A 20,912-nucleotide genomic window follows, 5' to 3' on the forward strand; every position below is an offset into this window, starting at 1 on the left:
AGGAGGAGAGGCACCAAAGGGGCTCAAGAGGGCAAGGTAGAGACCTTCTCCCATCAGAAGGAAAAATCTGGTGGTGTCTTCTGCCTGGATGTTTTCCCAGAGAATCCCTTTCCTTTTATCCTCTTAAATCCACGTTTGAGTGTCTGCTCCACCCTCAAGTCGTCACCAGGAGTCTGAAGCCTTCAAAGCCCATCCCAAGGTGTTCCCGTGTTGGACTCCAGAGTGAGTAGGGCACTTGGCACCGCTTCACCTCGTGGGTTTGGCCACTTGCCAAGTGCCTGCAAAATGTCGATTTTCCCCTGGCACCTTAGAGCAGACACAAGCTGCTATTGAGGGACCCAGGGCTTCAGACAGGGGCATTTCCCCAGCACCCACCTTACCCCTTAAAAGGATCTATCTAGGCTGGGGGGCGGGGGGAGGGCATCAGACAGAAGCACGTAACCCCAGGGCCCACACTAATTCTGGAGGTCCTGAAGCGGGACAGATGGGGGTGGCACGTCTGAAGGTCCCATGCTAGTGTGGCCAGGAATTTTGGCCTTGACCTTGGCCCTGTCATCGAGGTGAGAAGTCACCCGGCTGGATTTCCAGAGCCCTTGCCTCCCGCCAGGTCTTGTCCAACCCTGAGCTTGCTGGGACTAGTTGAAATGGAAAGGGCTTCCCAAGGATGCGTAATTATGGTGAGGAGGCCGCACCGCACGCCAGCGGGCGTCCAGTCCGCAATTAAGCATAACAGGATCCTAATGAAGCACTGAGGAGGAAGCCAGTTCCGTGAGGGTGCGGCTGCCAGGACCCGACTCGGGTCGGGAAGAGCGAGGAGATGAAAACGCACTGCTACGGCAACCACAGGAGACAGACAGCTAGTGCACTCGCTCAGTAGAAGCCGAGCGCGCGACCGCGTCCCCACCTCTTTACGCACGTGCGCCGTTTACCCCACACACCGTTCACTAAATAAACGTGGGTTTACACACAGCGCCTCTTGGCGGAACGCTCGGGAATTTACGCATGCGCACCCCAGTGGTAGTGGTGCGCGGGTGTGTTGCACGTTGCCCGCCGCGAGCTCTAGGAGGCGTTCTCCCTGGGTTGGGACTAAATACGCACGCGCGGAGTTTCGCACGCGGGCAGGGCGGGTGCGCGCTGCGGGCATGCGCCATCCAGGGCGAGACGGCGGCTCGGCGGGGTCATCCGGGCGCAGGCGCAGTGCGGTGTTTGTCTGCCGGACTGACGGGCGGCCCGGCAGTGCGCGGCGGCGGCGGCGGCGGCGGCGGCGGCGGGGAAGATGGCGGCGTCCTCCCTGGAGCAAAAGCTGTCCCGCCTGGAAGCAAAGCTGAAGCAGGAGAACCGCGAGGCCCGGAGGAGGATCGACCTCAACCTGGATATCAGCCCCCAGCGGCCCAGGCCCAGTAAGCACGGAGGCGTGGGGGAGGGGCAGGTGGGGCGGGGCGCGCGCCGCGGGAGGCCCCGCCCCCGGGACCAGGCCCCGCCCCCGCTTCCGGGGCGCTTGCTGTGCTCCTCCCCGCCCCCGCTGTCAGCCCGCAGGGAGAGGGTCACAGTGACCCGGGGGGCGTGGGGCCGGCGGGTTCCCGAGCTGCCGTTCCCAGGGCCTGGGGGTTCCTTCTTTGGGGGTCTGGGAGCTAGTTACCAGGCCGCAGGCCAGGCCTCCGTACCCATTGACCCGCCCCCATCGCCGCAGTCACCGGAGTATCTGTCACCTGCACTGAACTACACCCGTACCCACGCGACTGTTATCCCATCCGGGCCCCCGGAAAACGTGGTCATGTCCCAAAAGGATTCCCGTCAGTCCCTCTGTAGCAGTGACTGTCAAGAGTTCCACTGTCCAGCCTTGGGTTTAACTGACAATCCTTTAACGCTCATAGTCACACAGCTGGCCTGGGAACACCCGAGGTCACCCCACACACACACATATAATCCTTCTAACTCCATTCTCCCATTTGACACCATGACTATATCAGGTGGTCCTTTCTTCCCAGCCTGGGATGACCTTGTCATTGGGCTCAGTGACCCTCTCCCACATAAAACAGGCCTCCCCATGCCCCTGTGACTAACTTCAGTGCCACTCTCTTGGTGAGATGTCTACCCCTCTGGAAATACACACCGTCTCCTAGGGTGGTGACTGTCTTCTGGATTCAAATGACTGTTTCCCTCAACACACACACACACCCCAGGCCTGGACAACTGGGTAGGTCTAGCTCCCCAGTACACAAATGCCTCCTTTCTGATCTATGCCTTCCTCCCTGGCATCTTGTTGTCCTGGATCAACAGCTGTCTTCCCAGCCCTTCACACACACCTGGCCTGGGATATAGCCTTCTCATTGTGTTTCACAGATACCTATCTCCCAAGTCTTTTCAGCTAGAAGAAATTGCATTTTTCTCCCTCCCCATGGACCCTGTGACTGGCCCCCTCCTCATGATGACCCTTTCTGTCTTTTTACCTAGCAAAAAAAAAAAAAAAAAAAAAGTTGTCATATCCTCTTTGGTATGACCCTGGAAGTTACATAATTCCTTGTCAGGTTGACAGGAGGAGGAAGGCACTCCCTGATATCTCAGAATTCTGTCTACTCCCTGGTCACTGTCGCTTGACCTTCAAGTCTTACCCTCCCTCAGTCCTTATTTAGAGTCCATCCATCCCTCTTTAGACATGGGTTGGTTCGGTTTCCTCCCTGGGGAATCTCTTGGGGGTCCAGAGAAATCCTAGAGGTGAACATACTGTTTTTGGATGTTATTGGGGACTGGAAGCCTGGCCAAGACCAGTAAGGTCCCTGCTGGGTCCTGCAGGACTGTTGTATCCAGCCCAGCATGAATGAGACAGGATTGGGTATGGGTTCCAGGGTACCTTAAGAGTGGCTGTTCCCAGTGCAGAGCAAGGCCCAGTGAGGCCCATGGCGGGCAGGTCCCAAGGAGTCCCCCCCCAGGTGTCTGTGTCTGTCAGCTCCATCCCATCCTCCCCACCTTCCCATCTCTGTCAGTTTCTACCCATCTCTGCAGTTCGGTGCCTCGCGTCTCCCCTCCTCCTCATTATGATTTGATTTCTTTTCTTTTGGACAAATCGGCCATTTCTGTTGTGATTTATCGTGGTGTTGTTTTTTTTCTTCCTTTCCCATCCAGTTATTGTGATCACTCTAAGCCCTGCTCCTGCCCCGTCCCAGCGAGCAGGTACCAGCCTTTTTATCATCGCCGCTTGGACATCCGCACCATTGACCTAACCGCTGCCCTGGCTGCAGAATGCCATCCCCCTAGCCCCATGCTTCATGTGTATGTTCTGTCTCCTCTTCTCACTCTTACTTTCTCTGAGTCCACCAGAGCAGTGTGGGCCCAGCCCCATCTTCCTCTGTCCTCTCATCCCTCCCTCCTTCCTCTTGAGCTCAGGTTTGGACTCCCTAGAGGAGGAAATGGGCTCCCCTAATGAGTGAAAGTCTGTTGCCCACTGAGGGGGTGTGTGAATGTGTGTGTGCACATGCGTGTGTGCGTATAATGGAGAATGTGGGACCAGGTGAGTGCTTTATGCCTGTTTGGTCCATCTCAATAATTGGATGAATGAATATTGCCCCTGTGTGCTGTGCCTGCTCTCAGTACCAGGGATACAACAGTGAACAGAACAGACCCAGTCCCTGCCCTGTGGAACTGAGGATGCAGTGGAGAGCCATCAGTGGACAATGAACACATTCCTGGTTAGGGAGAACATTCTAGCTGGGAGACAGGCTCTGCATGGGCTGGCTCAGGAAAAGCTGCTGGAGAAGATAGGATTTAAGCAAGGTGTCAGGGAAAGAGGCAGAAGGGGACAGCCCTGCAGATGCCCCTGCTCTGGTGCCAGCATGTTTGGGAGTAGACATAATGGGCAGTTGGGCTGTGCTGGTTCCTGGGTATGGTGTGGCCCAGTGGGTAGGAGAGAGCACCTGTGTTGGCAGAGGTGGGGTCTGCTTTGTAGGTGGTTGTGTGCGTGTGGCTGGTGGGACTGTTGTATGTTCTCAATGTTGTGTGTGTGTGCAGATGTGTCAGAGGAAAGGGGGTGCTGGCTCTGCCTGTCTGCATGTGGTGGGGAGGTCATGCCATGCTGTGTTGTGTGTGTGTTCGTGTGCACGTGGGTGCACTTGCATGTGAGTGTGCGTGCATATTGTGCTGATGGCTTGCACATCTAAGGCTCCTCTTGGTTTTCTGTCACTCATTTTCACCATCCCTCTCCCTCTCACCCTCTTGCATTTACTCTGTCCACATCACCACGTGGCACCCCCTCTGTGATCTCTATTCTCAGGCCTTCGTGTGTCTTCCTTCCTCACTCTAGCCCACCTCAGATTCCTACCGTGCTGCATTTTCTGGGGGTGGCAGCCCTGGAGGGCTGGTGGACTGTTCAGGGAAGGGGACTGCTTAGGGCACCTGGGGGCGTGGTCCTCACCCCAGAGAGCTGATGATACTGGACAAAGGGGGCCCAGATAGCTCTAGGGGCAAGACCTGTGTGGTTCCTAGAGTGACAGCTCATGGGGTTGAGAGCCGAATGTGAGGGAACACAGGTACCCTCAGGTGCCACCAAGGAATCAGGACTGTAACAGGACGGAGCAGAGGCACAGGGACATCAGAGCCTGTGCAGTCATGAGCAGTGGGAGGTGAGGATAGTGAGTGCTGCCCCAGCAATGCCCCCATGGCTCTGGCAGGACCTGCATCCTTTGTTGGACTTTGAGTCAGGGTCCTCTGCATGCCCTCTCTCACTGGCTAAGGTCAAGGTCCCGGGCCAGCAGGGTCAGGAAAGGGCTGGAGCATATTTGTCTTTCTCTGCCCATTGGTCACTGGGCCCAAATGGCAAGGCAGGGGATATGAAGAGGGGAGGGGACATCTGTGGCGGGTTTTGGGAGAGTGGCAGGCTCTGGGATTTCCTGGGAAGGTGACCCTTGGAGGGTTCTTATAGCCAGTTGCCAGAGGTAAGCAAGCTTGTTACCCTTCTGGGGCACCAGGTCCTCTGGAGTGTGAAGGGTCCAGGAGCCACACTGGCCTCCCAACCCCTGCTTCCCACCCCTTGACAGACCAGGCAGGGAGACCCTTATCCTCAGGGAACCTGCTCTGCTGTCCTGGGCCCCTCTCTGGCCTGTTTCTGCAGTGCCTCCTCTATACAGCTGGGCCCTAAGTCTTGGCTCCTGTCTATCTGTCTGTCTCCTGCCCTCCCACCTCGTAATGCCGCCTGCCCGTCCTGGGTGCCTGCTGCCTACCTGCCTGCCTGCCCGCCTGCCTGTAGCATGCCCCAGCTGTCCGCATGCAGGCCACTGGACAGCACCAAATCCCCTCCCTGGCCCTGGCCCCAACCCTGCCCAGCCTTACCAGCCTCTGGAGGAGCTGTGCCACCCAGATCTCCTTACCTTGAGGGTACAGGCCTACAGGCCCAGCTTGGAGTTCTGCCCCTGGCCCCTTGGCCCCAGCTCTGTAGGCTTGACTGGGAGGCACCTGATGGTCAGAGGGTGGCTCTCCCTAACCCTGGAGCAGAACATGGGGCAAGGCAGCAAGAAGCCAGGGGCCTGTGCCCCCTGTCTCACCAGGGTGGTCTACCCCATTCTTGTTTGGCTGCGTAATGCAGTGCTGGTGGCAGGGCCAGGGCCCAGGCTGGTCCAGGGGAGTAGTCCATCCTCGCATGAGCCACTGTGGGCACTGTGACTCTGGGCCCGTTTCCTGGCAGAGGAGGGGAGAAAGGGATGTGTCAGGGAGGTTGCCTGGCCACAGGTCCCTACCAGGTCCCCACCTCACTTCTTTGTTATCATAGATTTTGGAAAAACTCCCAGCCTCTGGGGACCACCCTCTCCCACCAGCCTACCTCATCCTTCTAGGACAGGGGCCAGGAGAAGGCACCCTAAGGATGGCCCCAGCCAGCAGGGCAGGTGGCTGTGTCAGCCTGGCTGAAGGGTACGAGGGAGGGGAAGATGAGGGTCCCTACCCATCCCCAGAATGTCAGGCCTAGAGCTGAGACCATCTGGGTGCTGACCCCCTCCCTGCTTCTGGTTCTCAACCCCCCAGCCCTGCAGCTCCCGCTGGCCAACGATGGGGGCAGCCGCTCACCGTCCTCAGAGAGCTCCCCGCAGCACCCCACGCCCCCTGCCCGACCCCGCCACATGCTGGGGCTCCCGTCAACCTTGTTCACACCACGCAGCATGGAGAGGTGAGCTGTCAGAGCAGGCTGGCAGGGGGTCAGGGCCCATTCAGCAGGGCAGCATGGGAAGTGTTGCTGTGCCAGCCCCGGTGAGAGGGTGGTGAAGTCTGGGGAACACTGGTGTGTGGGCTTGGGTTGCTTCAGGTTGGTTAGGAACCCCTTCACCAACTCCTGCTCCCTGTCCCCAGCATCGAGATTGACCAGAAGCTGCAGGAGATCATGAAGCAGACGGGCTACCTGACCATTGGGGGCCAGGTACCTCCCTTGCTCAGCATCTGGGTGGAGGAGGGCAGGGGGTGGAGGAGGGTAGGATACGGCTGGGCCAGGGGATGGAGGTGGGAGGACAAACCCTGGGGACCCTCCAGCCTTGTTCCCTCTCCCACCTGCCAGCGCTATCAGGCAGAGATCAATGACCTAGAGAACCTGGGCGAGATGGGCAGTGGCACCTGCGGCCAGGTGTGGAAGATGCGTTTCCGGAAGACAGGCCACATTATTGCTGTCAAGGTGAGTGCAGTCCTTGCCTTTTGGACCTCTGTCTCATTCTCTGTGTCCCTGGTGCTAAGGTTCCCTCCTGGCCATCCCTTCTTGCAGCAAATGCGACGATCAGGAAACAAGGAAGAGAACAAGCGCATCCTTATGGACCTGGACGTGGTGCTCAAGAGCCACGACTGCCCCTACATTGTGCAGTGCTTCGGCACCTTCATCACCAATGTGAGCAGGTTCTTGACTGGCCCAGCCCATGGGGAAGCCTCAGGGTGCCCTTTGCCCCCACAGGGTCCTCTTCCCTGGGGATCAGAGCATGACTGGGGTGGACAGGAAGGCACAGTCACCCCAAGCCACATGTGCCACCCCTCCGTCTGCAGACAGATGTCTTCATCGCCATGGAGCTTATGGGCACATGTGCTGAGAAGCTTAAGAAACGGATGCAGGGCCCCATACCTGAGCGGATCCTGGGCAAGATGACAGTGGCGGTGAGCTGCAGGCCAGGGCTCATGTGACTGGGTTGACGGCCCCAGGCCATGTCCCCCCTTCACAGGAGTCTTCTGCTGTCCATGCTGCAGATCGTAAAGGCACTGTTCTACCTGAAGGAGAAGCATGGTGTGATCCACCGCGATGTCAAGCCCTCAAACATCCTGCTGGATGAGCGGGGCCAGATTAAGCTCTGTGACTTCGGCATCAGCGGCCGCCTGGTGGATTCCAAGGCCAAAACACGGAGTGCCGGCTGTGCTGCCTACATGGCGGTGAGTTGGGAGCCTGTGGAGCTGGGAAGGTGGAATGGGGTCTGAGACACTAGCCCCTATCCTGAAGGTACATCCTTTTCTCCCTCCTGGTAGCCTGAGCGCATTGACCCCCCGGACCCCACCAAGCCTGACTATGACATCCGAGCAGATGTGTGGAGCCTGGGCATCTCATTGGTGAGCTGGGACCCTGCCTCCACCCTCAGGCTGGGAGTAAGGAAGCAAAGGAGGGCAGGATCTCCTTCCCCGCCAGTCCAGCCCTGCCTGTCTCCCTATCAGGTGGAGCTGGCAACCGGACAGTTCCCCTACAAGAATTGCAAGACGGACTTTGAGGTCCTCACCAAAGTCCTACAGGAAGAGCCCCCACTCCTGCCGGGTCACATGGGCTTCTCGGGGGACTTTCAGTCCTTCGTCAAAGACTGGTGAGCATCCCTACTTACCCTGCCCTTCTGTTCTGGGAGGCCTCAGGAAGCCAGGTGTGGCCCATTGCTCAGGGCTGCTAGAGAAGGCTGGCGTAGGAAGAGGAGGGAGAGGCCACCCAGGGATGGTACTTTGGCAGCTTCAGGCCAGTTACAACCAGGGGCTGTGTCAGGAGTTGAAGCTGGTACAGAACCATGAGCTGGGTTGGGACCTGTTGATACCTGGCCCAGTGGGTAATTGGTGGTCAGTGGGCTTTGCCACAGGATATTGTGAATGAATGGTGCTGCTTCGGGGCCAGCAGCCCTAAACACTCTACCTTAGCAAGGAGAGTAAAGTCTTCAGGAAATCATGCACCAGTCTCCTGGGAGCCCACCCAACTCTCTAGTAGGACCTCCCATTCTAATTCTAGGTCCCAGGCCAGGCCTTACAATATGCCCTGGCTGGGAGACTTCAGGGATACACAGCTTGGCAGGTCCCAGCCATGAACAGATCTGGAAGACCCCTGGCTCACCAGAGAGGGCTCACACGGGGAGGCAGCCCAGCCTGCCCCATCAGACTCTCACCTCCCTCCCCTTCCTCCTCTTCCTCCAGCCTTACTAAAGATCACAGGAAGAGACCAAAGTATAATAAGCTACTTGTAAGTACGGGGGCCCTGCCCTGCCCTGCCATTTGGGAACCCAACCCCCACTCTAAGCCGAGGCTTGGAGGAAAGACCCCTCATCCTAAGCCCCGCCCCTCGGGTCCACAGGAACACAACTTCATCAAGCGCTATGAGACTATCGAGGTAGATGTGGCATCCTGGTTCAAGGATGTCATGGCGAAGACAGAGTCACCGCGGACTAGTGGAGTCCTGAGCCAACACCACCTGCCCTTCTTCAGGTAGCCACACGGTGGCTGCCAGCCCCACAGGGGCCAGGGGCATGGCTATAGGCCCCCCTTCCCCACCTGGCCACCCAGCTGCCCGCCAGGGGAAACCTGGGTTCTGGACGGCCACTGAGGGCTGAGGACAGAAAGTAGGGGACACCCATCACCCCTGACTCCCTGCCCACCAGCCGTGGACAGATGGGCCTACTGGTCCCCAGCCCTCCCCGCCCGGGGTCAGCCGGCTATGTGCGTCCGGTGACAGACACTGTGAATGGAAGACAGCAGGCCGCCAGCAGACTCGCTATTTATTCAGCCGAAACCTCTGGGCTGGGCAGCCCCCAGGGGCCAGGAGAGAGCTCCCACATCTGCACCCCACACTTCCAGCACCTGCCCTCTCTCCCCCCCCCCCCCCATGTGCTTGCTCTCCATGTCTCTCTGCCCTGTTCCTCTCTACCCCTCTGTCCCTGTCTGGCTTTCCCCAGTTCCTTCTAGTCCCCTGTTCTCTCCTGGCTCAAGCCTGGGCTCGGGCACCCCACCCCCCTGTGGGAGCTCTGGGTCTACCTAGGTCTCCTTGAGTCCTCACCCCAGGATGGCGGAGTGGTCATTGTGACTGCAGCCGGACCAGGACTGGTTTCTCTCTCTCTTTTCTCTTTCTCTCTCTCTCTCTCTCTTTGATCTCAGGGGGTCCTTTTTGGAGTTTATTGTATTTTATTGTACTTGGTGGGGTGTGGGGGGAGGGGGATGAGGAGTGTGTCCTCATGGGGTGTGTCGGTACCTTCAGAAACTTTTACCAAAGTCATGTTTAGCTGCTTGTGCTGGGGCCTCCAACTGCTCTCTGGCACTGGGGGGGCTGGGACTGGGGGCTGAGCCAAAGGGGCCTGGGCTACTGCTCCTTGTGGGTCCCAGGCCCAAAGAGGCCAAATACGGGCTCTGGGGGTTCCTCCACCCTTGAGGCTGGAGGCTGGCCGCAGCTTGGGGGTAACTTGAGAGCTTAGGCAGTGGAGGAAGCCCAAGGGGCATCGGCCATGCAGGATGGCCTTCAGGGAAGGTGGTGAAGGGTGTAGTAGGGAGCAGCGGGCATCAGGGAGGTGGCTGGAAGGCAGGAGTGGGGCCAGGGAGCTGGGGGAGGGCAGGAGGAAGTCAGGATTGAGGGCAGAGGGAGCGGATGTGGAGGTTTGAGGATGTGACAGGGATAGGCTTGGCTGGAGTGTCAGGGGAGAGCAGGCCAGGGTGTGGGAGTGTCAAGCCCCTGAGCAACCCTCAGCTTGCCCGCTGGAGCTGGCCAGCCCCCAGGCCACCTTGAGGCCTGGGATGGGGAAGGACTGGGCCAGCGTGCCCTGCCCCCAGCCCACCGCAGCAGCCAGAGCAGGATGGGTGTGTTTCCTTTTTGTTGGTGATGCATGCAAATCAAGTGGACAAGAAAACAAACAAAAAAGAAAAAAAAATTAAATCACAAACATAAACCAACCAACACCAAAGGTGAGGAACCTGGCTGTGCACAGCTGAAGCAGCATAGGCCTAGGCAGCCGGGCCTCTGACCTGTCTGTTGACTCATTACACTATTATATTCACACATGCCGCATGTTTAAAACGAAATAGAAGTCACCTTCTCTCTGCCCCCCAGGGAAGGCACCTTCGTCTCCTTTGTGAGGGGATGGGGGCAGGGGTCAACAGGCCTGGCCCCTGCCTTTTCGGGCAGCTGGGCAGCTGGAAGGGCCCTTGGCTGGTCTCACAGCCAGCACAGGCCTGAGGCTGGGCTGCCTGGGTTTGTTTTTATTTAACTTTATTTTCTGTTTTGTGTGTGTCCACCCATGCCCTCCCTTCAGTGTTGAGTGGGAGCTCCGGGGAGTCGCTCCTGCCTCCCAAGACTTCCCCTCCGTCACCAGCCATCCCTCTGGACCAGAGGACAGTCGGGTGGGCAGGGTCCTGGGGTGGCCTGGCCCAGCCCACCGGCCCAAGAACCCCTTCTCAGGCCACCAGTATTGCCCTGTTCCTTTTTAAAATAAAATGCCCTCGTTTGTAAATCCTTAGAAGCTTGAGAATAAAACCCTTCCCTTTTCTTCTGAGTCTGTCGTGTCATGGGGCTGGTAAGACCTGGCAAGGAGAGATGGGAAGGGGCCAGAGGAGGGGCGCCATTCAGGTGGATGAGACCCCTGCATTGAGGGGAAACTGAGGCAAACTTGGGAGGGGGTATTTGTAGTGACTGAGTATCAAGTGGCCTTTGTGAGGTACAGGTACCCCTTCTCCCCAGTGATCTGGAACCAAGCAAGAGAGAAACCCCTAATCCCTGCAGGCCTTGGACACCAGCTCTGGTATCAACCCTCAGTCCTCCACCCCCGCTCCCTGCTTGCCAGGGTGGCAGCCCATCCAAGGCCAGGGTTGCCTGCCCACCTGCTGACCTGAGAACAGCCCAAGTAGGTGCCACTGCTGCTGGCCCTGCAGTGCTCCAACCTCAACCAGTGCAGCATGCTGGGCACCAGACTCCTGCTGCTGGCTCTGCTCCCAGGGACCTCCCCCTTGCCCAGTGGGCCGATTGGTATGTAGAGGCTCCGGGCATCCTGGGTGGGTCATGCTCTCACTCCCCTGTTGTTACTTTTCAAGACCTCTGCTTCTGGCGATGGGGGTCTGGCTCTGTTCAGGCTGGCCATCTTCACAAGCCCCGGTAGCCACTATGAGGATCAGGGCTGGGGGAGTGGAACCTTCTTTACAAATGCTTTTTGCTTTTTGGGTGTGCAGATTGTATTTGATAGGGACCCCACAGAACGTTGTGAAGGTACTGTGTGTGTGCAGGGTCACAGGATAGAGACCCCTTTCTGCTGTCCTGTGCTGCTGCTGCCCTCAGCCTGGGAGCAAAGAGCCAGAAGCGACAAACAAAACCCCAGACTCTGGCCGTCTGGCTGGACTATGTGCCCCGAAAAGCCTCGGGGAAGGGCACCCCTGTCACCACTTTCCCGTTGGCGACTGCACCGACCTTTTGGGGAACAATACGACCAACATCTCTAACGAGCTGCCTGGGTGAAGGGAGAGACCTCTGACTTCACCCAGTTGACCCTCCGCCACCAGGCGCTCCTTGTCCCTCCTCCGCCCCGCTCTGCAGAGGGAGAGAAAGAGGTCTCCCCAAGGGCGCGCAGCCCTGCGCCCTGCCTGGACGGCTGGCTGTTAAGCTCCGGGGCTCACGGGGGCTGTCTTAGTAACTCCCCGCAGTCAGAGAACTTGTGGAAATCCGGGACCAGAGCCGCGCAGGTCCCTTTTCGGAAGAAGGCAGTGGGTGGGGGGCAGGAGGTCGGGACACTTTCCTGGAGGGTTTAAGGGAATGCGTCTTCCTCCTCTGTGCTGCCCTTTTCCCGCTCCCGCCAGCGCCCCCGTTCCCCGGGGGACCTGGCCCCTGGCTGCGCAGGCCCCTTTTCAGTCTGGAGCTGTCTGACGCCGAGGACGCCTTCCCGCGCCGCGCGGGGCCGCTCGAGGTCCCGGCAGATAGCCGCGTGTTCGTGCAGGTGCGGACCCTGGTAGCACCCAGGGCAGGTGGGTACAGGCGGGAACCGGGCGACCCTGATGGCACCTCTGTCCCTCAGGCGGCCCTGGCCCGACCCTCCCCGCGCTGGGGCCTGTCCCTGCACCGCTGCTCAGTAACGCCGTCCTCACGTCCGGCCTCCGGGCCTGCTCTGGTGCTGATAAGCGGGGGCTGCCCTGCTGACGCCTCGGTAGCCTTCCCGCCACCGTCGCACCCCGATGCGACCCGCCCCGCACGCTTCAGCTTCCGGCTGCGCCCAGTGTTCAACGCCTCGGTGCAGTTCTTGCATTGCCAGCTGAGCCGCTGCCGCCGCCTCCAGGGAGTCCGCCGGACGCGGGAGGCTCTGACCTCGCCGCCGAAACTGCGGGTGCGGAGAGTAAAGCCGGAAATTTGGGCGCTGGAGACCCTCTGGGAGCACAAGCGTCTCAGGCAGCCAGAGAGAAGCACCTCGGGGTTTGGGCATCTGGGTGTTAGGGTCTCTTGGGATCTGGGGCAAGAATCCCGTGAGGGCAGGGGTTTGGAACGGGGGTCTCTCTCTGGCTGGGTGCGCTAGATGCGGAGACCCCCCCCCAAGGGACCTTTAGAATTCCTCGTGGGGGAAATGAAATGGACACCGAATCCCCTCTGGATTCAGACTGGATGCAGAAGCCTGCAAAGGGACCAATCTGTGGGCCCTTGAGGTGGGGCTCCCAGGTTCGGTGCTGAGAGCGCCTGACACTTGACATCTTCTCCCGTGGGCCTGGAACCCTAAGGGCTGGATTTCTAGAGGGTCTAAAGGTGGCCTCCTGGCTGCCGTGGGGAACTGGATGCTTAGGGGCTACGCCCCCCCCCCAGGGGCGGTTACTGGGGACTGAATCCAAGGGTGCCTTACAACAGCGACAGCCCCGGCCCTAAAATCTGGAGATAAGGTCTCCTCGCGGAGTTGCTGAGGTTGGCCTCAAACTTGCAGTCCTCCCCGCTGAGTCTCCGTAGTCGCTGGGATTACTCCGCACCGGGTGCTTAGGTGTCTTCAGAGAGACTTGAGGACCAGACCCGGGATCGCCGACCTGACGTCCGTTTCCCTCCCTCCCGCCAGTGTCTGCCCCAGGATGAGGCGTGCGCGGGCGTTGGCAGCGCCAGCGGCGAGAGCCTGGGCGCCGACAGCCCCCACCTGCACACGCTGACGCAACCTATCGTGGTCACAGTGCCGCGGCCGCCCCCCAGTAAGCACGCCGGGTGCCCTGGGGCCGGGGAGGGCAGCACAGCAGCGTCCTGGGCCCCGGCTTAGCGCTGCACTCTCCCACAGGGCCGCACAAGAGCCTCCCGGGCAGGGCCGTGCTCCCCCAGCCGCCCGCGCCGGCCCCGGGGGCCCTGGAGCCCGCGCCGGTGGTGGCGCTGGTGTTGGCGGCCTTCGTGCTGGGCGCCGCCCTGGCCGCCGGGCTGGGCCTCGTCTGCGCACACTCAGGTACTCCCAGCCTATTCCCCACGTCCAGCCCTGGGAGGCCTCAGGCTTCTAGATCTGCCTCCGCTAGGCCCCAAGCTCCCCCCAGGGGGCGCTCTTCCCCTGGCTCAGGAGCCTCTTCTTCCAGCGCCTCCACTCCCAAGCCAGCCAACTAGAGCTTCGCCCAGTGGCCCTCAGCCCCGGAGGCCCCAGTGAGGCAGGTAAGTGTGTGGGGGGAGATCTGGAGGAACCTTTCATAGCGCTAACTCCAGCGGCAGGCATGGCTCTGAGTGTTTTACACACATTAATCTTTCAAATAACCTTCAGGTGGCTATTATAATCCCCACTAGAGAAAATGAGGCCCTGAGGTCTAGTAACTTGCCAAAGGTCATAATGTTTGGTGGAGCCGGGACTGGAATTCATGGACTGGGGTCACTGAGGTGGACTGTGGGGTCTGGATGGAAAGGTCCTCAAGCCTTGGACAGGTATTAGGCAAGGAGAATTTGGGATTCAGACCCAGTTTCCACTCTCCCCGCCACACAAACTGATATAAGGCCAACGCCTGCTAGGAAGGGGGTGCGTAGTTTCCCCACCTTCGCTCAGCCTGCTCCACTCCTCCCCAGCGATGGAGCCTTGCCTGCAAGGGGCACCCAACCATGGGTTCAGGAGAAGGCTCTCCAGGACCTGATCCGCAGTTCTGGACACAGCACTTTGGGGCCTCCATCCCTGTGCTTCTCTCCTCTCTTCCTCCCACCCCCGCTCCCATCGAAGCTCAAAATAAACTTCCGGACTGATCCGCTTGAGTTCTGGTGGGGTCAGTGTGTGCGTACGGCGCGGGGGACAGGCTTGGGCTTGTACCTGAGACTAGAATTTGCGGGGGAGGGGATGGGGCGGAATCCTATGCCCATACACACGTGTGCTGGGGAGTCAAGGGCGATCCGTTCCAAACAGAAAGTAACACTCAACCCTGCCATCTTAAGTTTAACATAAGCTCCGCCTTCTCCCACCTCCACTCTGCAATCCTTCGCTCTCCCCCAAACCGGACCGTCTCTGCTGTCCACTAGCATCGCCCGGATCCTGCCTTAGCTCCATCCTCGACCTTCTGCCGCTGCTCGGGTCTTCTGGCTGAGCTGGACTCCACCCTCCTCCGAGGATCCATCAAGTCTAGAATTCCTTAAATTCCTTCTCTGAGTTCCTCCCTCCCCTGCGCATAAACAAAAGTAGGAATATTAGCCCCGGCTTAGAGAGGAGAGAACGGAGGCTCGGCAGCCTAAGCCACTCGCTCAAGGTTCCCAGGGCTACCCAACTCCACAGGCTTTTGACCACGACCTGACAACTGCCTACCCATCTTCGGGAAGGAAAGCATACAAAGTAGGAGTTTTATAAGTTAGTTCAGGAATGTAGAGAGGACACGCGATCCAAAGCGTAGGCTCCAGTTCATGAATGACATAAAACGCGGAACGTGGGTCAGACTCGCCCCCGCCTCAATTCTGGTGCCAGTCTTATCATTCCCAAAGGAGATTCCCTTCGGCTCGCCAAGGTGAAGCCACGCCCCCATCTGCGCCCTTCCCGACGCGGGGCTTTCTGGTCTCAGCGGCTTCCGTAGTCCCGCCCTCCGGGCAAGCGGTCCTAGAGCGCCGGCGCCTCTCAGTAGCATGAAGCCACCGCAGCGGCGGCGAGCGGCCCCGGCACGCTATCTGGGAGAGGTGACCGGCCCCGCGGCCTGGAGCCCCCGCGAGAAGCGGAAGCTCCTACGACTACTGCAGGCGCGGCGGGACCAACCAGAGCCAGACTCGGCCGAGCTGGCCCAGGAGCTGCGGGGCCGGAGCGAGGCTGAAGTGAGTCCAGTACGGGTATGGGCGGGGCCAGGGAGTGGGCGGGGCCGCGTCCACCCCTGCTGGAAGTGTGGGCGTGGAGGCGTGAGGCTGAGGGGTGGGGCTAGGCTGGAGACCCAGTGGGTGCCCTTGGTGGGCGGGGCGTGAAGCTGAGGGGAGGAGCCGTGCTGCGTGGGGGAATGGGCGAGCTCGCCCCTAAGGCTGGGACCTGGCGTGAGGCTGAGGGGCGGGGCGAGGAGAGCTGGAGATGGGGACCAACTCCGAGTGAGAAGCGGTGGAGACTGGGGACCTGGCAAAAGTCGCAGTTAGACGGAGTGGGAATGAGGAGGAAGCAACAGTCAGGAAATGGGGTGGAGTGGACATGAAGAGGTCAGTTTCAGCGTCCGGGCAGCTCTGGGCTGCAGGAGGAACCAGAACAAGCCTGGCCCTTACATCTTTACTGCCTCGCTGTTCCCACTCTGGGGCCTTCTTCCGGAGCCCCCGCTGAGCCTCGCGGTTCCGAGGCCGGGCCACGCGCAGGCTAGGGACTGTGGCTGCGTGTGAAGTAGGCAAGGCTGTGGACTTCGTTTCTCCTCTGCATCCCTGAACTCAACAGGCCCATTCGGCTTGCTCTTTTCCCCTCAGATCCAGGCCTTCCTCCAGCAGCTGAAAGACCGAGTGGTCCGGGAGGCCATTCAGAGGGTGCATCCAGGTGGCCCAAAACGCAGAGAGGCGGAGCCCCCAGCCCCCATAGAGGTGAGGCAGGTGGGCAGGGCAAGGCTTCTCAGGGCTGGCCTCTGTGGGAGCGGGGACCCCCAAGAGGGTCAGGTCTTGGGAGACCCTTGCTGTCTGACGCCTGCTGACCATGTGCCTTCGGACTTCACCCAGGTATGGATGGATTTAGTTGAGAAGATAACAGGCCCACTGGAGGAAGCCCTGACAGCAGCTTTCTCCCAGGTACAGCTGGACCCCCAGGCCATCAGGGTTGTCCCAGGAGACAGGTTGTACATATAAGCCCAAGTAAGGTGGGACTGGGGACGTGGTTTCAGTGGCAGAGCACTTGTCTAGCATGCAAGAGGACCTAGGTCCTGGGCCCTTTTGTCAGTTCTGTGCCCCTGACCAGGCACTAGACACCTTGATCTTTCGTGGTGGTCCTGTCTTGGAGGCCATCTTCTATCCGTTGCATTCCTCAGAGTTGTGGGGAGGATTTGGGAAGCTGGGGAGGTGGAGTGCTCAGCCCAGGCCCCATAGGGCAGAGGGAAATGGGGGACTTTCCTGTTTCCTCTCTGCTGGCTCCACCTGCCAGGTGCTCACCATCGCAGCCACAGAACCTGTCAGTCTCCTGCATTCCAAGCCCCCCAAGCCCACACAAGCCCGTGGAAAGTCACTGATCCTGAACATCACTGGAGGGCAGGGGGACACCACCCCAGAGGCCCCTGGTCCCGCCTCTGAGACGCCTGCCAAATCCCCAAATGGCCCTGCTGTTAAGGGAGACATCACCATGGACTTTGAGAAGATTTACAAGTACCTGTCCTGCTGCTCCCGGGGTGGTCATGTCCCAGAGCTCTCAGCAGCTGGTGAGAGGAGTTGGGGAGGGCAGGGGGTATGGGACAGGGGTCCTAGGTGGCAGGTCTTGACTTCCCTTACTCCTTCCCTTTCCATCTATCACCAGAGTCAGCTGTGGTCCTTGACCTGCTCTTGTCGCTTCCTGAGGAGCTGCCCCGCCTGCCCTGCACAGCTTTGATTGAGCATATGACTAAGACATATGCTCACCTGATGGCCCCACAGCCCAGTCCCTCTGGTAGAAGCCCTGGACCTGGGGCTGAGGATGGAAGTGCTTGCTCCCAGGGGCCAGAGGAGCCCAGCCAGACCAGCTCCCATGCCCCTGAGCAAGCCACACCAGGGGAACCGAGATCAGCCTGGCAAGCAGCTGGGATCTGCCCCTTGAACCCATTCCTGGTGCCCCTGGAGCTCCTAGGCCAGGCAGCCACCCCTACAAGGTGAGGGGCACAGCAGGTGGTAGCAACACCCGATCTAATCTGGCCCTTAGTGTTTTGTAGCCATCACTGGGTTGTCATGAGGATTATTTTAGAAGGTCCCTGACATGGTACTCTATGTGGTCTAGTCTTTGGATGCTTTACATGTCAGGGATCTCAGAAACAGACCTAGAGTTGTGCAGGGGTCCCCTGGGGATGGCCAGGCAACGGGGTTAATGGAGAATAGGGATGCAGGACTCTACAGACAAGCACCCTGAACCCCTGGACAGACAGATGGAACTGACCTGCCAAGCCCAGAATCCTTGTTCTCAGATAGCAGAGCCATAGCTGGTTCCCCATACTGTGACCTCCTCACGTGCCCTCTTTGGTCCAGGTTTTCATTATTTTCTTCCCTGAGCCCTCTTCACTCCCCTCTATTCAATGCCCACCACTGCCGGCTCCTCATTTCTTCCTGGGGTGTCCTATGGCTTCTAATAAAGTTCTCATCTACCTGTCCTGCTCTTTTCCCCATGACTAAACAATGGGATTGGGGCTCTGAGCCTGGGGTCATGTGTACTTTGGGGGCCACACCAGGGAGGAGGGTGCAGTCACCAGCACCAGTTGCTGCCTGGCATGACCTTAGTTTGGCCATGAGGATCCCCTTGGCAACTGGGTGGAGGTGGGTCTTGGACAGGTGTGGTTGGGTAGGGCTTATGGGGAGACAGGTGTCAGACAGGTTTTGAGCAGGGCAATGTCACATCATACATGTGGAAGGTAGAAGGCAGCAGAGAATACTGATGCCAACCTGGAGGCACAAGGCCATGGGCTGTGGGAGGCTTAAGTTGGGGGTGAGGTGTCCCAAGCAGCAGGAGGCCAGAGGAAGGGGAGTGAGTCCCCAGAAGTGGCCTTAGAGCTTCAGAAAACCCTAGGAGAGGAGGAGAGAAGCAGAGTTGGAGGGGCCTTAGGAGGAGAGTGAGGAGCAAAGCTGAGTGGAGGAGTAGGATCAAGTCCTGGTCAATCCCCAAGATCCCACATTCCTGGGGGTGTTGCTGTGCTTCCACGGACCAACTACACCTGCCCTGCAGGCATGGAGTAGGGCCGGTCTGGGGTAACCAGGTGTCCTCCCACAGCGCTCCCTCTCCCACGCCTGACTAGCTGCCGGGGAGGGGGCAGGTTGTCTGCTGGCAAGCCTGTGCCTGCACACAGCTTTCCTTTTATAGAAACGCTCATTTCTCCCCACACACTGCACACAGCTCCCCTGGGGCACACAACACATCTCCTGGGCCAGCAGTGGAGCGCAGCCAGCCTACTCAGTGGCCATAGCCTACAGTGCCAGGCCCACTGGTTCCAAGGCACACTTGATGATGGGGGAAGGAAAGACAAGGCCCAGAAGGTTTGGGGCTGCAGGTGTGGTTCCTGGGGATAGTCCCCAAGGTTGGCTGAGGGTACCCCATCCCAGTTATCCACAGCTCCCAGCATCTCCCCTGATCGAGGGAAAGAGGTGTGTATTTATTTTAGCTGTGCCTGGTGCTGGGGGACAAGACAGTAAATGTCTCCCCCTAAAGCTAGAGAATTGGGTTAAGATTATGCAAAAGCCAGACCTGGGTTCCACTTCCAGCCCAGCTGAACACGAGGCAAGAAGCTAACAGCAAGTCCTTCTTAAGTGCCTGGACCTCAGTCCCCTGACCTGTAGAATGGGGATGCTAACAAAGCCCAGCTCATTCTCACCATACCGAAGAGCAAATAGGCTAGGAAAAGGAGGCCCTGAATAAACACCCTGCTTACCACACAGTCAGCGCTCCATAGTATTTATTGTCATCATCATCATCGCTCTGGCAGGGAGAAGTGAAAAGGCATGAGAGGTGGGGTAGGGTGGCAGCAGGGCCAGCGGGAGGAAGCAGGGGGGCCGATGGGGACGGAGGGTGGCATGAGGAAGGGCGCGCTGACCTGTACTGGGGCCCAGGTTTGGGGCGGGGATGAGCCTGCCCCGCACTCCTCTTCCACCGAAGGCTCCACACATCCTGGACACAACAGCCACAATGGGTCGTCAAGGGTCCCTCTCCGGGGCAGGCCGCGCAGGATATTATTAGAAGCAACCATCCAACCCGTGGGCCCGAAAGAGCGCCATTAGGGCCGGAGCTCAAGGAGGGGCTCAGCACTCAATCACGATGAAATTGAGGATGGTCAGAAGACAGAGGTGTGGAGGACAAGGAGTGTCCCTACTTTCAGGAAAGGACACGACACTCATGCCCACAGGCAGGACAATAGCAGAGCCACTTACACGCTGGAAATGACGGGGATCGGTGCGGGAATCCTTTTCCCACCTGGGATTCAGAGTGCAGCGGAGAAGGGGCAGGGCAAATAAAGGCACGAGGCGGGACTCCGGCCAGGCCAAGGGGGAAAGGTGGGCGGGGTTAAGGGAGGGCGGGGCTTCTCTTAACGCCCGGGCCCCGGGCTGGGGATTCCGGGCCAGGATCCTCAGCGCAGTCCTGGCCAGGAGGTGCCCCTGCCCTGGTGACCCTCGGAGGCACAGTTAAGGGCCGGCCCGGGACGCCGAGCCCCTCACACCAACGCGTAGTCAAACTGCCCACGCTCGAGCGCCTCCTTGTGGTCGGTCCAGGACGAGGCGGGCATGCGGCTGTAGGGGTCGAGCAAGATGCGCACGCAGCGCACCATCAGCAGCACCAGCACCACGAGCAGGCAGAGCACGAAGGCGAACACGGTGCGCTGCTCTGCGTCCAGGCCCGCACCCACTGGGGGTCCTGTCGATGGCGGCAGTGGCTCCGGTGACAAAGTCCACGTCGCGCTCATGGCTCACATAGCCGCACGCCCTGCGGAGGAGGGGGCCCGCCCAGGGCTCACGGATGAGGCTACGCCCTCCCGCGCCTCCGCGTTGCCCTCTCCCGCCGCCGCCGCCGCCCCCAGGTCGTGCCTCGCAAATCCCCCGCCCGCGTCGCCGTCCCCGGGCTACGCCCATGGCCAGACCGCGGCTTACCACCACCACCACGCGGGGACCCAACTCCGGCAGTGCGCGCAGGCGGGGGCGCTGAGAGCCGGGCCAGGAAGCCCCGACCGGCCCAGCCCGCGCACAACAGGTGCGAACGCGCGGCCAGTGGCCCGAGCTACACCGCGGAGGCGAGTCCCCGCTTCCCCAGCCTCACTACCTTTGTTCTCTGAGGCCGGGGACCCCTTCCCCCACCCACGCCGCCCTCTCCCCGCGCGCCCCTCACCCTGGCTTCAACCTGGACCCGGACGGGCCACCCGGCGGCCTCGCTCTCTCCAGGGACCTATACCAGCTCCGCTCTCGGTCTTTCCCCGGCGGCGGCAGCAGCAGCGACGGCGGCCCCGGCTCAGCCCACCCCACCCGCCCCTGGAGCGGCGGAGACCGAGGCAGGCGAGCCGCGCGCCAGCCGGGCCGCCGCGGCTGTTCCCATGGAGACGGGGGCGGGGCCGCTGCGGGGGGCGGGGCTGCGCAGCCAGCGGCGCGCGGGCTGGCTGCTCTGTAGTGGCCTGCGCCGGGACGACGC

At 60.0% G+C, this 20,912-nt stretch overlaps 4 protein-coding genes across 16 annotated transcripts; 3 read left to right on the forward strand and 1 right to left on the reverse strand.

Moving 5' to 3' along the window:
- Positions 1 to 1,182: 1,182 nt before the first annotated feature.
- On the forward strand, positions 1,183 to 10,723 carry Map2k7 (mitogen-activated protein kinase kinase 7). Of its 3 annotated transcripts, XM_005332134.5 has the most exons (12): positions 1,184 to 1,400; positions 3,124 to 3,171; positions 6,010 to 6,151; positions 6,331 to 6,397; positions 6,533 to 6,646; positions 6,734 to 6,853; positions 7,006 to 7,113; positions 7,204 to 7,383; positions 7,477 to 7,557; positions 7,660 to 7,802; positions 8,392 to 8,437; positions 8,549 to 10,723. In XM_005332134.5, the coding sequence occupies exons 1-12, from the start codon at positions 1,277 to 1,279 to the stop codon at positions 8,681 to 8,683; spliced, it is 1,308 nt and encodes a 435-aa protein (XP_005332191.2). In that variant the 5' UTR covers positions 1,184 to 1,276; the 3' UTR covers positions 8,684 to 10,723. The 3 variants fall into 3 exon arrangements, with proteins under 3 accessions (XP_021586636.2, XP_005332191.2, XP_021586637.2); XM_021730962.3 differs by lacking the exon at positions 3,124 to 3,171 and having other exon boundaries at positions 1,185 to 1,400; XM_021730961.3 differs by lacking the exon at positions 3,124 to 3,171 and having other exon boundaries at positions 1,183 to 1,400; positions 6,331 to 6,646.
- Positions 10,724 to 10,849: 126 nt separating this feature from the next.
- On the forward strand, positions 10,850 to 15,251 carry Tgfbr3l (transforming growth factor beta receptor 3 like). 10 transcript variants are annotated; one of them, XM_040290535.2, is made up of 7 exons: positions 10,850 to 11,200; positions 12,022 to 12,158; positions 12,237 to 12,542; positions 13,251 to 13,377; positions 13,461 to 13,619; positions 13,744 to 13,816; positions 14,219 to 14,398. In XM_040290535.2, the coding sequence occupies exons 1-6, from the start codon at positions 11,131 to 11,133 to the stop codon at positions 13,809 to 13,811; spliced, it is 867 nt and encodes a 288-aa protein (XP_040146469.1). In that variant the 5' UTR covers positions 10,850 to 11,130; the 3' UTR covers positions 13,812 to 13,816; positions 14,219 to 14,398. The 10 variants fall into 10 exon arrangements, with proteins under 10 accessions (XP_040146469.1, XP_077891287.1, XP_077891289.1 ...); XM_078035161.1 differs by lacking the exon at positions 14,219 to 14,398 and adding an exon at positions 15,113 to 15,251 and having other exon boundaries at positions 12,022 to 12,542; XM_078035163.1 differs by lacking the exon at positions 14,219 to 14,398 and adding an exon at positions 14,576 to 15,106 and having other exon boundaries at positions 12,022 to 12,542.
- On the forward strand, positions 15,120 to 17,901 carry Snapc2 (small nuclear RNA activating complex polypeptide 2). Of its 2 annotated transcripts, none has more exons than XM_021730963.3 (5): positions 15,120 to 15,433; positions 16,055 to 16,165; positions 16,298 to 16,366; positions 16,716 to 16,986; positions 17,082 to 17,901. In XM_021730963.3, exons 1-5 carry the CDS (start codon positions 15,251 to 15,253, stop codon positions 17,411 to 17,413), a joined length of 966 nt encoding a protein of 321 aa, XP_021586638.1. In that variant the 5' UTR covers positions 15,120 to 15,250; the 3' UTR covers positions 17,414 to 17,901. The 2 variants fall into 2 exon arrangements, with proteins under 2 accessions (XP_021586638.1, XP_040146466.1); XM_040290532.2 differs by lacking the exon at positions 15,120 to 15,433 and adding an exon at positions 15,648 to 15,799.
- A 1,276-nt stretch (positions 17,902 to 19,177) lies between these two features.
- Positions 19,178 to 20,812, reverse strand: Ctxn1 (cortexin 1). Its single transcript, XM_005332138.4, has 2 exons — positions 20,616 to 20,812; positions 19,178 to 20,216 (listed from the first exon to the last, which is right to left on the reverse strand). The coding sequence occupies exon 2, from the start codon at positions 20,194 to 20,196 to the stop codon at positions 19,948 to 19,950; it is 249 nt and encodes an 82-aa protein (XP_005332195.1). The 5' UTR covers positions 20,197 to 20,216; positions 20,616 to 20,812; the 3' UTR covers positions 19,178 to 19,947.
- Positions 20,813 to 20,912: the final 100 nt, after the last annotated feature.

This window comes from Ictidomys tridecemlineatus, chromosome 2 (genome assembly GCF_052094955.1).
Source record: "Ictidomys tridecemlineatus isolate mIctTri1 chromosome 2, mIctTri1.hap1, whole genome shotgun sequence".
Lineage (NCBI taxonomy): Eukaryota > Metazoa > Chordata > Mammalia > Rodentia > Sciuridae > Ictidomys > Ictidomys tridecemlineatus.

What these genes read in the sequence shown, in the direction of transcription:
- Map2k7 (XM_021730961.3), top strand. Translation starts at nt 1,277, where the DNA reads ATGGCGGCGTCCTCCCTGGAGCAAAAGCTGTCCCGCCTGGAAGCAAAG. An exon ending in GCCACATTATTGCTGTCAAG is followed by an intron (nt 6,647 to 6,733) that starts GTGAGTGCAGTC and finishes CCCTTCTTGCAG; the next exon opens with CAAATGCGACGATCAGGAAA. An exon ending in TCGGCACCTTCATCACCAAT is followed by an intron (nt 6,854 to 7,005) that starts GTGAGCAGGTTC and finishes CTCCGTCTGCAG; the next exon opens with ACAGATGTCTTCATCGCCAT.
- Tgfbr3l (XM_078035156.1), top strand. Translation starts at nt 11,131, where the DNA reads ATGCTGGGCACCAGACTCCTGCTGCTGGCTCTGCTCCCAGGGACCTCC. An exon ending in CCTCGCCGCCGAAACTGCGG is followed by an intron (nt 12,543 to 13,250) that starts GTGCGGAGAGTA and finishes CCCTCCCGCCAG; the next exon opens with TGTCTGCCCCAGGATGAGGC. An exon ending in AGTGCCGCGGCCGCCCCCCA is followed by an intron (nt 13,378 to 13,460) that starts GTAAGCACGCCG and finishes ACTCTCCCACAG; the next exon opens with GGCCGCACAAGAGCCTCCCG.
- Snapc2 (XM_021730963.3), top strand. Translation starts at nt 15,251, where the DNA reads ATGAAGCCACCGCAGCGGCGGCGAGCGGCCCCGGCACGCTATCTGGGA. An exon ending in GGGGCCGGAGCGAGGCTGAA is followed by an intron (nt 15,434 to 16,054) that starts GTGAGTCCAGTA and finishes TTTTCCCCTCAG; the next exon opens with ATCCAGGCCTTCCTCCAGCA. An exon ending in TGACAGCAGCTTTCTCCCAG is followed by an intron (nt 16,367 to 16,715) that starts GTACAGCTGGAC and finishes TCCACCTGCCAG; the next exon opens with GTGCTCACCATCGCAGCCAC.
- Ctxn1 (XM_005332138.4), bottom strand. Translation starts at nt 20,196, where the DNA reads ATGAGCGCGACGTGGACTTTGTCACCGGAGCCACTGCCGCCATCGACA.